The following is a 15,900-nucleotide window of genomic DNA, read 5'->3' on the forward strand; positions in this document are numbered from 1 at the left end:
AAGTATGACAATTGGGTACTTTTTCCACCACTGCTCATAATCAGTCAGGATGTCAACAAATCAGAGAGCGTAAACTATCACTTTTACCATTGGCTAAGGGCTGAATTCAATCCGTAATGCCGAAGCTGGGCGCTTTAGCTCGATTGAAATGTAAATGTACCCGCGTTCGCGGAGACTGCATTCATGGTAAACCCTGCATGTCGGCTCAATCGGAAATATCGCCGCTATAGTGCAGAACTTCGGCGCTACAGATTGAATCCAGCCGTAAGTGTAATGTTGACCTATCCACAGATTTAAGACGAATTAACCGCCAATGTTAGCACATTATTAGCAATTCAACTCCTGCCCCAGATGGAAACCAGTCAAGCCTATTGGCTATTCTATATGCACACATTGGAGACACCAAAAACAGTTCAGGTAGAAAGAGTTTTAATAAAGTAGACCACTGATACAGATACAGTTAACAGGATCGTGAGAAGGCACTTGCTTAGATGGGTTAGAAATGGTACGAGAGGGAGGGGGACCACCTAAAAACCATTCAGTAATAAAGTGGATGATTCACTAAGAAAAATAAGGTCTTGCATTCAGTCTTATATCAATCCTATTGATTTAATTTGGATAATTCCTACCTATCCTTGTAGTTCTATCTCTAAGTGCTTGTTAGAGGTTGGTGCTCTACTTTCCCAAAATGTGGGTCTGGACCTATTAGTGGGTGCTGGATCCCGGCAAGATGATTGGTTGTTCACTTGAGTGGGTCACATAAAAGTTTCTGAGGCTTTAGGTGCTCATAAATCAAAAAAGGTTTGATAACCAGTCCCCTCCTCCACAGTTCTTCTGTTCCAATCCAGCACAAGGGCAGGAAAAGCTGGGTCTGATTGGCTGGTAACAGAATCATAAGGCGTGTTCCTCTGCCCAGGAGATAGATATTTTATGTATCAGCTAACCACATACACTACCGGTCAAAAGTTTTATAACACCTACTCATTCAAGGGTTTTTCTTTATTTTTACTATTTTCTACATTGTAGAATAATAGTGAAGACATCAAAAGTATTAAATAACACACATGGAATCATGTAGTAAACAAAAAGGTTTTAAACTAATCCAAATATATTTTATATTTGAGATTCTTCAAATAGGCATCCTTTGCCTTGATGACAGCTGTGTACACTAATGGCATTCTCTCTACCAGCTTCACCTGGAATGCTTGTCCAACAGTCTTGAAGGAGTTCCCACGTATGCTGAGCACTTGTTGGCTGCTTTTCCTTCACTCTGCGGTCCGACTCATCCCAAACCATCTCAATTTCGTTGAGGTCGGGGGATTGTGAAGGCCAGATCATCTGATGCAGCACTCCATCACTCTCCTTCTTGGTCAAATAGCCCTTACACAGCCTGGAGGTGTGTTGGGTCATTGTCCTTTTGAAAAACAAATGATAGTCCCACTAAGCCGCTGCAGAATGCTGTGGTAGCCATGCTGGTTAAGTGTGCCTTGAATTCTAAATAAATCACAGACAGTGTCACCAGCAAAGCACCATAACACCTCCTCCATGCTTTACGGTCGGAAATACACATGCGGAGATCATCCGTTCACCCACACTGCGTCTCACAAAGGACTCCAGACCAGACAAATTTCCACCAGTCTAATGTCCAATAATTGTGTTTTTTGGCCCAAGCAAGTCTCTTCTTCTTATTGGTGTCCTTTAGTAGTAGTTTCTTTGCAGCAATTCGACTATGAAGGCCTGATTCCCACGGTCTCCTCTGAACAGTTGATGTTGAGATGTGTCTGTTACTTGAACTCTGTGAAGCATTTATTTGGGCTGCAATTTCTGAGGCTGGTAACTCTAACGAACTTATCCTCTGCAGCAGAGGTAACTCTGGGTCTTCCATTCCTGTGGCGGTCCTCATGAGAGCCAGTTTGATCATAATGGTTTTTGCGACTGCACTTGAAGAAACTTTCGAAGTTCTTGAAATGTTCCGCATTGACTGACCTTCATGTCTTAAAGTAATGATGGACTGTCGTTTCTCTTTGCTTATTTGAGCTATTCATGCCATAAAATGGACTTGGTCTTTTAACAAATAGAGCTATCTTCTGTATACCACCCCTACCTTGTCACAACACAACTGATTGGCTCAAACGCATTAAGAAGGAAAGAAATTCCACAAATTAACTTTTAAGAAGGCCCACCTGTTAATTGAAATGCATTCCAGGTGACTACCTCATGAAGCTGGTTGAGAGAATGTCAAGAGTGTGCAAAGCTGTCATCAAGGCAAAGGGTGGCTATTTGAAGAATCTCAAATATAAAATATATTTTTATTTGTTTAACACTTTTTTGGTTACTACATGATTCCATATGTGTTATTTCATAGTTTTGATGTCTTCACTATTATTCTACAATGTAGAAAATAGTAAAAATAAAGAAAAACCCTTGAATGAGTAGGTGTTCTAAAACTTTTGACCGGGAGCATGTTATAGCAATCTGTCAGTCGATGACACAGTCGATGATGTGGCACGCAACCATTGGTTGATGCATGCAATGTCTGAGCAGAGGAACGCGACCATAGCTTCACAAACACAACAGTTCTCTTCCAACCACTTTGTACAGAACATTGCTGGTGTGTTGGTCCGATCTAGTCACAGTTTACCTGTTGCATACTGTTTAGTCCCATTGAATACTGACTGCATACAGTCAAAATATGAAGCATACTGAAATACCATTGGAGGTAGGGTCATTTCTCTGATTCATCATCAATGAACTGCAATGAGGGGAAAGTAACTCTGGCTTCACTCTCCCCCTCCTCACCCCCTCCTAACGTCACCTCCCCAGTAGAGTAGTGGTTATTACTGGTGCAGTTTCCTTCTCCAGACACCAGGGCCTTGCTCTCCGCCTCCCCAGGCTCTGAGACCTCTAGGTGGGCCACGGCAATGCGAGCAGCCCCCTCCTCTGGAGCTCCTTGGTTCTGCCCTCTCCCTGCTCCCTTCACTCTCCCACAGGGCCCAGGCAGGGGCAGATGTCCCTTGTACAGGTTCCACCCCAGCAGGACAGCCAGGAGAATCACCAGGAAGGCCACTGACACCTGCAGCGCGGCCAGGGAAGGTCCCTCGGTCCGGGCTTCAGGTCTGCGTGGGAGCCCTTCTGGGCCTACTCTAAGCTGGTACTCAGCCACAGTGGTGGTGTACTTCCCACTGTGGGAACGCTCCAGGGCCAGACAGCGGTAACGGCCAGTGTCAGAGGCAGAGGCGTTGAGGATAAGGAGGCTGTCTCGGAGGATCTGGTGGCGGGGCGAGGAGGGCAGGGGCTGGGCGTCTCGCTCCCAGTGGGTCTCTGCCAGGTTGGAAGTGGGGGGGCACTGGAGCTTCAGGTTGCCACCTAGCCACACAGTCTGATTAACAGGCTTCACAGGGTCTGGAAGATAATGTATTGGTTAGAAAACACACACACAGAAAATATAGAATACACCCTCGAGACACACACTCACCTGAGGCGGGGCAGAGAGAGAAGTCTCCAGCCCATAAACTTTGGATCAGTTCACTGAGACAGAAACGGGAAGGGTTCATGGACAGAGTTAACCAACAGTACATCAGATCTCTGTTCTTCCATATGGGTTAAAATCAAAGGGGAAAGTGCAATTAGTTTGTGCAGCATCCTACCTGTCTGCGTTAGCTGTAGACAGGGTGATACATTGGGCTGTAGTTCTGTCCCAGACACAGTAAGGGTCTCTGGCCAGGACACAGTCCACACAGGCGCCAGAACGACCACAGCTACTAAACGGCATCTGAACAGCACCGTACTCAGAGCCTGCGTACAGCTGACCCTACACACACACACACACACACAGAAACACACACAACATGTTACACACACCCTTTACACCGCCATATTTAATCTGCCGACGGACAGGAAATAGAGCTTTACGTTACCGTTGTGTTGGAGAAACGGAGGACTTTGATTGGCTCACGGGGCTGGAAGAGCTGCACTTCCTCGATGATGAACATCTCCTTATCGTAGTTAACCGCTTTCAACACACTGCCACCCTCTGAGACACAAAACACACATCGGTGCTGATACTGTATGTGGGCAACTAAGCTATACACAGCCGTTCAGAGTTATGAAACACACACACCTGTGCCTATGAACATGACATGGTATTTCTTCCCATCCAGGGCCTGTGTTCTGTGTACTACGATGCGTGTGAAGGCAGTGCCTCTCCTGACCAGCAAGGGGCGCTCTCCCATGGGCAGAACAGCCTGGTCCATGAGGGGCCGGTCTCTAATGAACTGCAGGGTCCGGTCTGGCAGGTCCAGAGTTTGAGTGATGCCCTGGTTACGAGCATCGTCATTTATACACTGGGAAGGGGAGTGGGATAGGAGGGAGAGGAGAGGTAGGGTTAGGGGGAGAGGAGGAGGAGAATAGGAAGAGGAGGAGGAGGAGAGCAGAGGAGAGAGAGAAGGAGAGAGGAGAAAGGGAGAGTTTATTAAAGTCTGGAAGAACGTACAACTTATCAGAAAACGGACACATTTCATGGTTTGGTTAGTCTGTTGAACATCTACAGATAATCTGTAGGGATAGACTACAAATAAAAAGCAGAATGAAAGAAACGTTAAGGTACAGGAAAGGATACAGAGAGAAGTAGAATAAAATCAGAGACAAAAGGAAAATAACCAGAGTCAGTCTGACTCACAGCTCCAGGTCTGGGGGAGGGGACATCACCGCTGTACATCACCCACTTCACAAAGGACGTTTCCACGGTTACCGGGGTCTTGTACTTCCCCTCGGAGAACACCCTGCCGATGTCCAACACCCTGTACGCACACACTGCAGAGAGGTCCGCCCTGTCCCTGGAACACAACCACACTGAGCATTAGAGAGACACACACACACACAAACTAAAACATACAGTTCAGTCAGTCGTGGTGCTCACATACGCAAAAACACACCCACTCATACACACAGTTCAGAGTTGACCTTACGACTGTGATGTGAATACAGCGTAGAACACACAGCTTCTCCAGTCCCCCTCCTCACACCAGCGGTAGGTGTCCTGTATGATGTAGGGTAGCTGGGACTCCAGAACAGGACAGTCCACACGGGCCTTTAGAAACGACGTCCACTTCTTCTGCAGGGTCCTCTGGCCCCCAAGGTCCCCCTGAGACACAGAGACAGAGTGAGACTTAGCTTTACATGAAGCAGCCATTATACCCTTATTGTCTATCTTTATCGAATACAAGCACCCAAAGACACCTTAAGGAGAGAAGTAATTCTCAATGCCACCGTGGGATACACACAAACACACACACCTTGCAGACACGTGCTACGCGGGACACCACCAGTTTGCTGTAGAAGTCATACTCCACAGCGGTCTCACTGAAGAACAGGTAGACCTTGTCATCATCACCTGTTGAGCTGCTCTTACTCTCTGGCATCTGGGCCATGGAGATGAAGTTGGGCTCTGAGAAAGAAAATTTTAGAAGATATCAGCCTAAAGACTAGCCTGTTCTCAGATCTGTTTGTGCTGTCTTGCCAACTCCTGTTATGTTTCCATTATAAGAGTTGGCAAGACAGCACAAACAGATTGAGGACCAGGCTATAAAGACGTATCCTCTTGTTGATTAACAAAGTAAAGAGAGTTGAAAGAAGACTGTCTCACCGTGTAGCCAGGAGCTCTTGAACTCAGTGCGTATTGAGGAGGGAGAGCTGCGCATCACCACAGGCTCAGAACCCAGGAAGTTCATTGAGGTGGCTGAGTAGAGGGTTTTGTCTAGAAGGGATACAGCTTTTGTCAAAAATTGACTTTCCGTAGCAGGTTGGGAGAACTTACGCAGCAGGTAAGAAGAATTAACACAGCAGGTTAGGAGGAGTAGGTTAAGTTTAGGAAAAGGGTTAGGATTAGCTAAAACAACTAAAACACTTTTGATGTCAATTTGACAAAAGCTGTATCCCATCTAGACATGACCTGAGTACAGGTCCTCACCTGAGAGCATTGTGGGTAAAGAGGGTTCAACTCAAACAAGCCATCAAATCAGGGATATCAAACCTGCATCACTAATGCTAGCCTTTTCTGATTTAAAGGAGATTGATATTCCCAGATTCCTGACAGAATTCCAGAGTAGTTACTCACCGATCATGATAGAAGAGTATCTCTGGAATGGATCGAAGGGACACTTCCCTTTGCCATCCTCTTTCTTCTTTTCCAAGGTCAACTCTCCATCTTTGTACGACTGCAAGGACAGACAGATGAGAGGTACACTTGTGAATTATGTTGTGGATTTTATAGCTACTATTACAGGTTATGACCGGAGTTGATCAGAATGAGTGTTGTGTTTCCATTGACTCACCATGTAGTCACACTCTGGGTTGAAGGCATTGGTCCCACACACATACATCCTATCATCCTCCATCGTATGCAGGACCCTGATGTAGTTCTGGCACTCTATCTGTAACACAGTATCTAGTTATTTAGCTGTTTGTATAGAATGCACATATTTAAATACAAATGAAATAGGAAAGGACAATGAAATGTGCAGAGAAAGCATCAGTTCACTGACTGGTCTGGACCTACCTGATCTTTTCCTTTGTAGCTGCACTCCTTCTGCTGCTTCTCTGTCACTTTCCAACTTACCTGAAAAAGAGGTGGAAGATAAAGTTGGAAGATGAACACTAAAGCTTGTTGAACATGAGACATGAGTCTTCCAAGACATCATTTCATAGCCGTCAGTATAAGTGCCAAAGCAACCCGCTATTAAACTGGAATACTTCAGTGTTCTTACGGAGGATTTCCTGTTGGAGATGTCGTTGATGTCCAGGGCGTAGATGTTCTCTCTGGCTCCCAGCAGCAACAGACCCAGGTCCTCTCTCAGCAGCATGGTGGAGTAGTTCCACACCCCCTCCTCACGGAACAGACGACCATTCTCTCCTAGTACAGCAGAATGAGTGACATTGAATGATACAGAGTGACACCAATAGTTACTCACAAAGACACCTGCAGTTACACCGGATGATAGTTATGAGAACTCTTTTTGACACATATTACAGCGACATAAAATTATACCTGCCCCTAATCCAAATGACACTATAATATGTAGATATATTCACCTGAGTTACACAAACAGTATAGACAGAAGCAGTGAATAAATACTGATTGACGCACTTAAATGCAAGAGCAGTACTTACTATGATAGGGTACCGTTTTACGCGGAATGCAGTCCAGTGGCGAATGGGCATCCAGCGTCAGAGCGAGAGGGAGGAGCCAAAATAAACGTACGACCACTAGAGGATGCATGGCTTGTTCCTTGTCAAAATGTAATTTAGTTCCTCAAACGGCTCTTAGAAGGAAATCCAGTCCAGTTTGTGTTAAATCCAGCTCCAGTAGAGAGAAGGCAAGAGGTACTCATAGACCCGGGCTACGTGTTAGGCCTACTCTGTGTTCAGAGGATAGATGGCTGTGTGATTGAGCCAGTCTCCAGCACAGGCTTCTGATCCCTCTACAGGCCTCTGTCAGCAGGGAGTCCATGGTAAGATGGATGGCACGGGCCTGAGAGAGAGAGGTGGGAGAGAGAGAGAAAGAGAGAGAGAGAGAGGGGGGGGGGGTCTATGGTAAGATGGATAGCATGGGGAACAGGCACAGGCACTGGCCCGCTAACTGCTTTGGCCCATCTGAGAGAGAGAGAGAGAGAGAGAGAGAGAGAGAGAGAGAGAGAGAGAGAGAGAGAGAGAGAGAGAGAGAGAGAGAGAGAGAGAGAGAGAGAGAGAGAGAGAAGAAAAGAGAGAAGCGCTAGAGCGAGAGAAAGGTATGGTTAAAGAGCGTGGAGTGAGCTACGGTCTGCGCAGCAGTAACTCTGTCACAGCTATAGTGATGGTAATGTGAGGGCATGAAAGGCTTTCAGTGGGGTGCAGGAGTGTCGACTTCAGCTCGCCTGGACCTAACACAACCACAAAAAAAGAGATCCTCAAGGAATACCAAATCCTGTGTGGACAGGGGAAGTAGCGGTACAAAATGTGAAAAACACAGATATTGTTCGGTTCATGGACACAAACACAACACAGTCTTGTTTTACTAACCTTGTGGGGGGACACAATTGATTCCATTCAAAATCCTATTTTCCCTAACCTCTAAACCTAACCCTAACCTAATTTTTTACCCCTAACTCTAATTCTAACCCTAAACCCCTTAGAAATAGCTTTTTTCCTTGTAGGGACCGGCAGAATGTCCCCAGTTGGTAAAATGTTTGTTTGTGTACTATTGTTGTGGGGACTTCTGGTCCCCACAAGTGTAGTTAAACATGTCCATACACACACACACACACACAAATACAACTAACCCTGGTCTACCCTCACAGCAACATTGGCGGTTGTACAATCTTGTTCAGTAGATGTTGCAACTCTGTCTCATTTTGAGGATCTGATTTCCCCACTACAGTAGGTGTGTCCAGGTGTTTCATTACTCAGAGTGCTGGTTGTGTAGCCGATTAGCCACAGCATGTCACAGAACGCATGTCACAGATGTTTCACATATCTGCCCCTGAGGCAAGAGGCTCCATCAGTTAACACATCTGCACATGCTGCAGCTACACCAATGGCATTCATATCTAAACACATCACTAGTAAGAGACAGGTCTGTTTGCATGTCTGTGAGTGGTGCAACTGCAGAAAAGACTTTCCCATGTAGTATAATGCATTTCTTTGTCCAAAATTGTTTATATTTTGAGAAACTTCAGCAGTGAATGGTGTAACGTTGTGGGCTATTGTGTAGAAATTGGTTTCTGCATCTGTAATATCTTTCATTTAGTCTAATTATAAATGGTCATACCTAACACCTCAACTGTTGGCAGTTGGCAAACAAGTTAACTGAATAAGTTATAGAGTAACTCAAAACACGAAACAACCACTCTACTTCTGTTCCCTATCACTCACCTGTCTGGTGGACATAAATGCACTCAGTAGTTTATAATTTGTGAGAAAAAAAAAGTTCACACATATCACGGCTCAAATTCATTAGGCCCACAATGCATTTTGAAAACATTTATCAAAAATAACCCTTAAAAAAAGATTAATCAGAGATGTAAGCCTACCTTTAAAAGTGAATGTTGTTATTTCTCGAGTGTGAACAAGAAACCGCTCAGGTCTGGTTGCTCTTTAGTTCAAACACAGCACAAACCCACAGCCAAGCGCTTTCCACAAAGAGGCAGTGGCTAAACGGCTGTCCTTGTTCCCCCTTCTGTCTCTGTCCGACCCGTTGAAAGGGACTGTTGTTGTCGGCTATATTGTTGGGAAAGTTAAGGCGCTCAGATCCCGCCGTGAAGGACCTGAATAGATACCGCTGCTGCTATGGCTCCGTTATCATGCCAGATTATTCTCTCTGACTGAGCAACCTGGTCTCCGAGCATTTCGTATTATTCTGTAAGTAAATCCGAGAAGTACATTTAGTATAATATGTTACGTTTCGTATGGTATGTATTAATTTGTGAATGTCCATCACCCATTTCGTATAATATGTTATGAATTACAATGTTGTATTATATGTTATGAATTAGCAAAATGTACAATATGGAACAAATTTGTAAAACGTGCTATATGTTACGAATTTGAAAAACCAGTGGAGTCTGGTGGGAGGAGCCATAGGAGGACGGGCTCATTATAATGGTTGGAATAGAAGACATGGAATGGAGTGAAACGTGGTTTCCATATGTTTGATGTGTTTGATACCGTTCCATGTGTATGATGTGTTTGATACCGTTCCATATGTATGATGTGTTTGATACCGTTCCATTAATTCCATTCCAGACATCACAATGAGCTCGTCCTCCTATGGCTCCTCCCACCAGACTCCACTGGTTTTTCAAATTCGTAACATATAGCATGTTTTACAAATTTGTTCCATATTGTACATTTTGCTAATTCATAACATATAATACAAAATTGTAATTCGTGCTCAACAGCTTCCACTGTGCAAAACGTATGATATGTTATGAATTCTAGCTAGCTGGCTAACGTTAGCTAGGCTAGGGGTTAGGGTTAAGTTTAGGAGTTAGGTTAAAGGGTTAAAGTTAGGGCTAGGGGACGGGGAAGGGTTAGCTAAAACGGTTACAGTTAGGGGAAGGGTTAGCTAAAATACTAAGTAGTTGCAAAGTAGCAAAAAAGTAGTAAGTAGTTGAAGTTGCTAATTAGCTAAAATGCTAAAGTTGTCTGTGATAAGTTTTGAACTCGCAACTTTGGGTTAAACGCTTACCCATCCACCCCGACCAACCTACGTTCATTTTTGTCTTTAAGTAACCATCTGTCTTGTGTAACCATCCTAAACGTGAGATATCATACTAATTTGCGTGTCTCGGATTTCGTTAACTATGTTAAGTCTAGTCTATGAGACCAGGCTGTGAGCGAGGTGAGATAAAATGAGCGCGCTCTCTTGTAAAAAACAGGCGAGTACCGACAGGACTGCCAGACATAGAAATGACTAAAATATCACACACCCCTTGAACAATATAACACTACATACGCTAATGAAGACGGTTCCTACAACAATAATTATATTTTTAGTGTAGTTTAGTGTAGTGCTCAAGTCAAATGTGGACAGTACAGTGGGGACAGCGGGTTTTAAGGACCTATCCAGTTCGACAGAAAATATCAAATAATTGAATGCTCCATCATTGATCGAAAACATTTAGCCTAACTACATCTTGAAGCAACTAACAGTCGTATCTGTACTGCTAACAGTTTGCTTATCTCATGCTTGAGTGCATAAAGTGTTTTCCCATGAAGTTCTTGTGGCCCTTACGAAAACTAGCGCAGTTTAAGATGCAGTCCAGAGTCCAGACGGAGTCACTCCCTCCGCAGAAGAAGGGGGGGGGGGGGGATGGGAGGACTAGTGTGGGAGCATACTTAAATTCACACATGACACCAGGTAAGACAAACTGACCCTAGCCCCCCAGCATTTAGACTATTGCAGCATAGATACTGGAGGCTGAGAGAGGGGGGGTCGGGGGACACTGTGGCCCTGTCCGAAGATACCCCCAGACAGGGTAAACCAGGCAGCATATAACCCCACCCACTTTGCCAAAACATAGCCCCCCCCACACTAAAGGGATATATCAACAGGCCACCAATTTACTACCCTGAGACAGGGCTGAGTATAGCCCACGAATATCTCCTCCACCGTACTCGCCCATTTATTAAATGTTCCTTTAAGATAGCTTCTCATGGAGACATAACATGCCCAGTTTGAGCTACTCCAAGAAGAGACGTTGCAGGTTAGCTCATTGCTGCCCCTCTTGAGTAACTTGAGTAACTCAAGTTGAAGACCGACTGGGCTGCAGGCCGGCAGTATCAACTAAATTATCCTTATAAATTCTTCTGCGAATATAATCGGTTCAAGGACATACATCTGGTATATTAGAAGTAATTATTGGTACCATGATTGTCTTAGAATTTATTTATTTTTTACACGAAGATTGACCACAAAGATTGCCATTTAGTTTGTTTTGTTTTCTGCTAGCAATGCCTGCAGTACTGCGGTCAGCCATGAACTTCTGCGGCTTCAATGAGAGGGGGCAGCCGTTCTACTCTGTTTCCATCGCTCTACACCTGGAAAAACATAAGAGTTATTTTTATTTATTTAAATTTATTGTGTGTGTGTGTGTTGATGCGTGTGTGTGACTCTCGATGGTATCTCCCCCAGGAGAGGTACAGATAGGGGTGAAGGGGCAATGCGGGTGGGGGTGTGGGCGCTGTCGTGTGAGTACTGCTCTGCGTCTGTTTCTCTCTCTGTCCACAACCTAAACAGCTATCCCTGCTCTGCCTTCTGTCTCTGGCAGGGCCGGCTCTAGCCCTTTTGAGGCCCTAAGCGGGATTTGGTTGGGGGGCCCCCATCTCGCTGCAAAACATTTTAGTAGCCCCTCTCTTGAAGGCGGAAAGAAACATTTACGTTTTCAAGTTCATTTCCTGCAATTCTACACATTTTGCCATGGGGTGGAGAGAACATTTTGCAATTTTATAACAAATGTAATGCAATTCTACTCATTTTGCCACGAGGCAGAGAGAACAGTTTTACAGTTTTACAGATAATTTCCTGCAATTCTACCCATTTTGCCATGGGGTGGAGAGAAATTTTTGCAGTTTTAAACGCCCAGTTTTAGCGAAAATTCACTTTATTTCAGCTGAAAGACGATGCCCATAGCTTACCCATGATGTTGCACAACGATTTAAGTCAATAAGTCATAGTTTTAGTCAAAGTATGATATATTTGGGGTTGAAGTGGGAAATCCGAAGCGTCAATGGTGTGTGTTTCCCCTATGATATGATGTGCTAATACTTTTCAGTTTCTTTTCAGGGCTGGGTTTCATTTGAATGTTACTACCCACCAGCATGACATTGTTTATTAATCAGAAACACCTTCAAAGTTCTTCCTCTTCACAAGTCGTGACTGATCTGAGCAATATAATAGATAATCTTTGGAAGAGCCAAACAGCTTTTCGCTGTAGCCTACACTTGGCCGCCTGAGCCATAGAGCAAATTAAAATGGGGGTGCAAATTTATGTTATTGCGCTTCCACTTTTTTACCAGCAAATTATCATAATCCATAGGATAATTTGTCAAGTTTTACTTATTACTGAGCTAGTCTATATTCAAAATATATATAAACATTTTATAAATGGTAAAATTGTGTGTGATATGATTGCATTTTGGAACCCCACTCCCCCTGTCGCCCCAAGATGAATGGTTTTGACCACGCTCCACTGCTTTGATTGGTGCAGCTAAAAGTCACAAGTGTCTATCCTATAATGAAAAGAAAGAACATTCCACAAAGTTGTTTATCTATTTTGTGCTGTTGTTACATTTGTATTGGTGTTTCGTTTCGTGTCCGATGCGGTCAGGGTGTTGTTACATATCATTTGTGGTGTGCATCATGAGCAAAGTCATTGTATCCTATCATTTCACTTCCCTGAGCTGTGAGAACCATGGCATGAGCACTGGCTGACTTGGCATTGCTTTAGCATAGTTGAATAGCCTGCTAGCAGCCTACCAAAGGTTGCACCATGTCCATTACTGTTATAATGAGTTTCTCGGGTATCAAGTAATTCATGATGCAAGAAGATATTTTACACTTAGATGGAGAGTTCATACAAATATTTAATATTCGGTACCGTGGTTCGTATAACAAAAGGCACGTGCTTCGCCTCTTGCCATTCGAACTCACTGAACAAAGAAAACCTCTCAGTTTATATACCTCATGTGACACGTTTCTTCAACAACATCTGTTAACCATCATTTGGCACTCCCTTCTTTGATGATATTACCATGTACCCAAATCAGTATATTACTATCTATCAATCATTCTAAGATAAACCACCAGTAAGCCCCCTTGACATAATGGAATCCTTGTTATTCAGACACTGTGGCACCAAGTCACTTATCTAAAAAATTTAACCTGGTTCCCACAACACTGTGAAATGACATCAGAACAATTACAATGTAAAAAAACTCTTATTTTGTCCAAACCGTTCAATAGTTAGGCTATCCATATTACCGGAGCTTCATATTATTCTTTCTGTCGCTATGGCAGATTCGCGGGCCACAATTTATGGAACATGCCAAAACTTTGGCGATAACAGTAGATGGCAAATTTAAAGAGACTGGTTTCCCCCTATCCATCTGTGGTGAAGTTTTCTCCAAATGCTTATGACAAATCCAGCTCCAGAACCAGCCATAGCTTAGTCAGCCGACTAATCTTTTGAATACGTTGTAGCAACAACAGATAACATTAGCAAGATAGATAAGGTTACCATGCTAGCTAGCAGCGGTCAGTGCCCTACTTGTTGTTATTTCTCCACTCCACGTGGAAATCACCACAACGTTCCCAGTGGAAATCACCACAACGTTCCCAGTCCACCCACAATTTGTGAATATGTATTAGCAGCCTGCGTCATTCTTCAGAGGTGGAACCTAAACAAGAATTTCCACTATAGGACAGGAATTGTGTCCTCCGGTGAGGGAATTATGCCCTCTGGTGGGGACCTTTAAAGCTAAATTCCTACAATTCTACACATTTTGCAATGACTTATGCCATGTTAATACAACCTAGTAAATGTAAATCCAGTACACTCCAATTAGTATGATATGTTACGTTTCGTATGGTATGTATTAATTTGTGGATGCCCATCATTCATTCATCATTCAATTGCAATTCGTACAATATGTTACTAATTTGCAAAACGTATGATATGTTACGAATTCCAATTTGTTGTGGCTAATGTTAGCTAGGTGGCTAATGCTAACATTAGCTAGGTGGCTAACGTTAGCTAGGCTAGAGGTTAGGGCTAGGGTTAGGAGTTAGGTTAAAGGGTTAAGGTTAGGGTTAGCTAACATGCTAAGTAGTTGCAAAGTAGCTAAAAAATAGTAAGTAGTTGCAAAGTTGCTAATTAGCTAAAATTGCCCATGATGAGATTCAAACACACAACCTTTGGGTTGCTAGACATTCACATTATACGCACACCCATTCACCCTGACCAAACACCCTACTTTCGTTTTTGCCTTAAGTAACCTTCTGTCTTATGTAACCATACCAAACGTAACATATCATACTAATTGGAGTGTCCCGGATTTAGATTTACTATGTTACATCTAGTCTTATGAGACCAGGCTAGGAAATATGATATCTGAGTGAGAGTGACTAACAAAATCAATGTGGGCCCCCTGGAGGTCAGGGACCCTGGGCACGTGCCCTGCGTGCCCGGTCGGTATTCGGCCATGATTACTACACATTGAGATAGCTAGCTAGACTAACTACAAATCAAAAATTGACATGGCTAATTGTCAGCTAATTGAGTGACTGACATAACAAGAGAAAAACTGCTGATATACACATTTCGAAATTGCACCTGGTGTATTTTACTATTCTTACTCTCAATAGTAATAATCTCAATCTCAATTAGTAAATTATGACCCCAACTGAGTTCCGCTTATGTCGCTTATGCCTGGAGCCGGCCCTGGTCTCTGTCAAACCTGTTGAAAGGGACTGTCAGGAGTAGTTAAGGCCTCAGGTCCCGCGGGTGAAGAACCTGAATAGATATCGCAGCCGGCCACTGCTGCTATGGCTCCATCCATGCACCAGATTCTTCTCTCTGACTGAGCGACCGGTGAGAGAAGATAAGCGCGCTCTCTAGTAAAGACAAGCAAGGCCTGACAGGACTGTCAGACACAGAGAAAAAAGACTGCAATGTCATACTCCCCTTGAACAACACAACACTGCATGTCCTGAAGGGGACAATCCATGACAACAACAAATATTTTTTAAGTGTAGTTTAGTGTAGGCTAGTGCTCAAGTCAAGTCTGGGCAGTACAGTGGGGGCAGGGGGTTTGGGGACCTATCCCCTAGGGCAGAAAGATAATTGGAATGCTCCATCATTGACCCAAAACATTTAGCCTAACTACATCTTGAAGCAACAGTCTTATCTGTACTGCTAACTGTTTGCTTATCTCACGTGTGAGTGTTTTCCCATAAAGTTCTTGTGGCCCTTACAAAAACAAGCGCAGCTTAAGATGCAGTCCAGAGTCCAGACGGAGTCACTCCCTCCGCAGAAGAATGTTCCATTAATTAGTAACACAGTGAATGACCATCCTACTCTATTATCAGGGGATCCATCACCACAAACATTATCACAATACAGTACCTATACAGGATTTCCTCCCATTGCAGTGGTGAAACACTATGCACAATGGTCTCCATTGTACTCACCACTGGATGAACTTTGCATTGATTATGGTGCATATCCTGGGACCAATTTCTCCTCCCTCCATTTTCCTAATTCTCTTATTTTCACTGTAAAGTGACATTTTCCCTCAGATTACACTTGAGCTTAGTCAATTTAGTTGGTTAGTCCGAGGCAAGGCATGTAACATGGCAGTCATTAT

At 43.8% G+C, this 15,900-nt stretch overlaps 1 protein-coding gene across 1 annotated transcript; it reads right to left on the reverse strand.

The window, feature by feature from the left end:
• Positions 1-4: 4 nt before the first annotated feature.
• Positions 5-9,323, reverse strand: LOC311099150 (semaphorin-4E-like). The gene is made up of 15 exons (XM_084139818.1): positions 9,066-9,323; positions 7,168-7,528; positions 6,765-6,910; positions 6,557-6,616; positions 6,333-6,431; positions 6,116-6,215; positions 5,645-5,755; positions 5,295-5,446; positions 4,968-5,143; positions 4,679-4,835; positions 4,121-4,343; positions 3,918-4,033; positions 3,648-3,811; positions 3,476-3,528; positions 5-3,402 (listed from the first exon to the last, which is right to left on the reverse strand). Exons 2-15 carry the CDS (start codon positions 7,274-7,276, stop codon positions 2,726-2,728), a joined length of 2,343 nt encoding a protein of 780 aa, XP_083995944.1. The 5' UTR covers positions 7,277-7,528; positions 9,066-9,323; the 3' UTR covers positions 5-2,725.
• Between the last annotated feature and the right edge of the window lie 6,577 nt (positions 9,324-15,900).

This window comes from Coregonus lavaretus (genome assembly GCF_964263955.1).
Source record: "Coregonus lavaretus genome assembly, chromosome: 23".
NCBI classification, from domain to species: Eukaryota; Metazoa; Chordata; class Actinopteri; order Salmoniformes; family Salmonidae; genus Coregonus; species Coregonus lavaretus.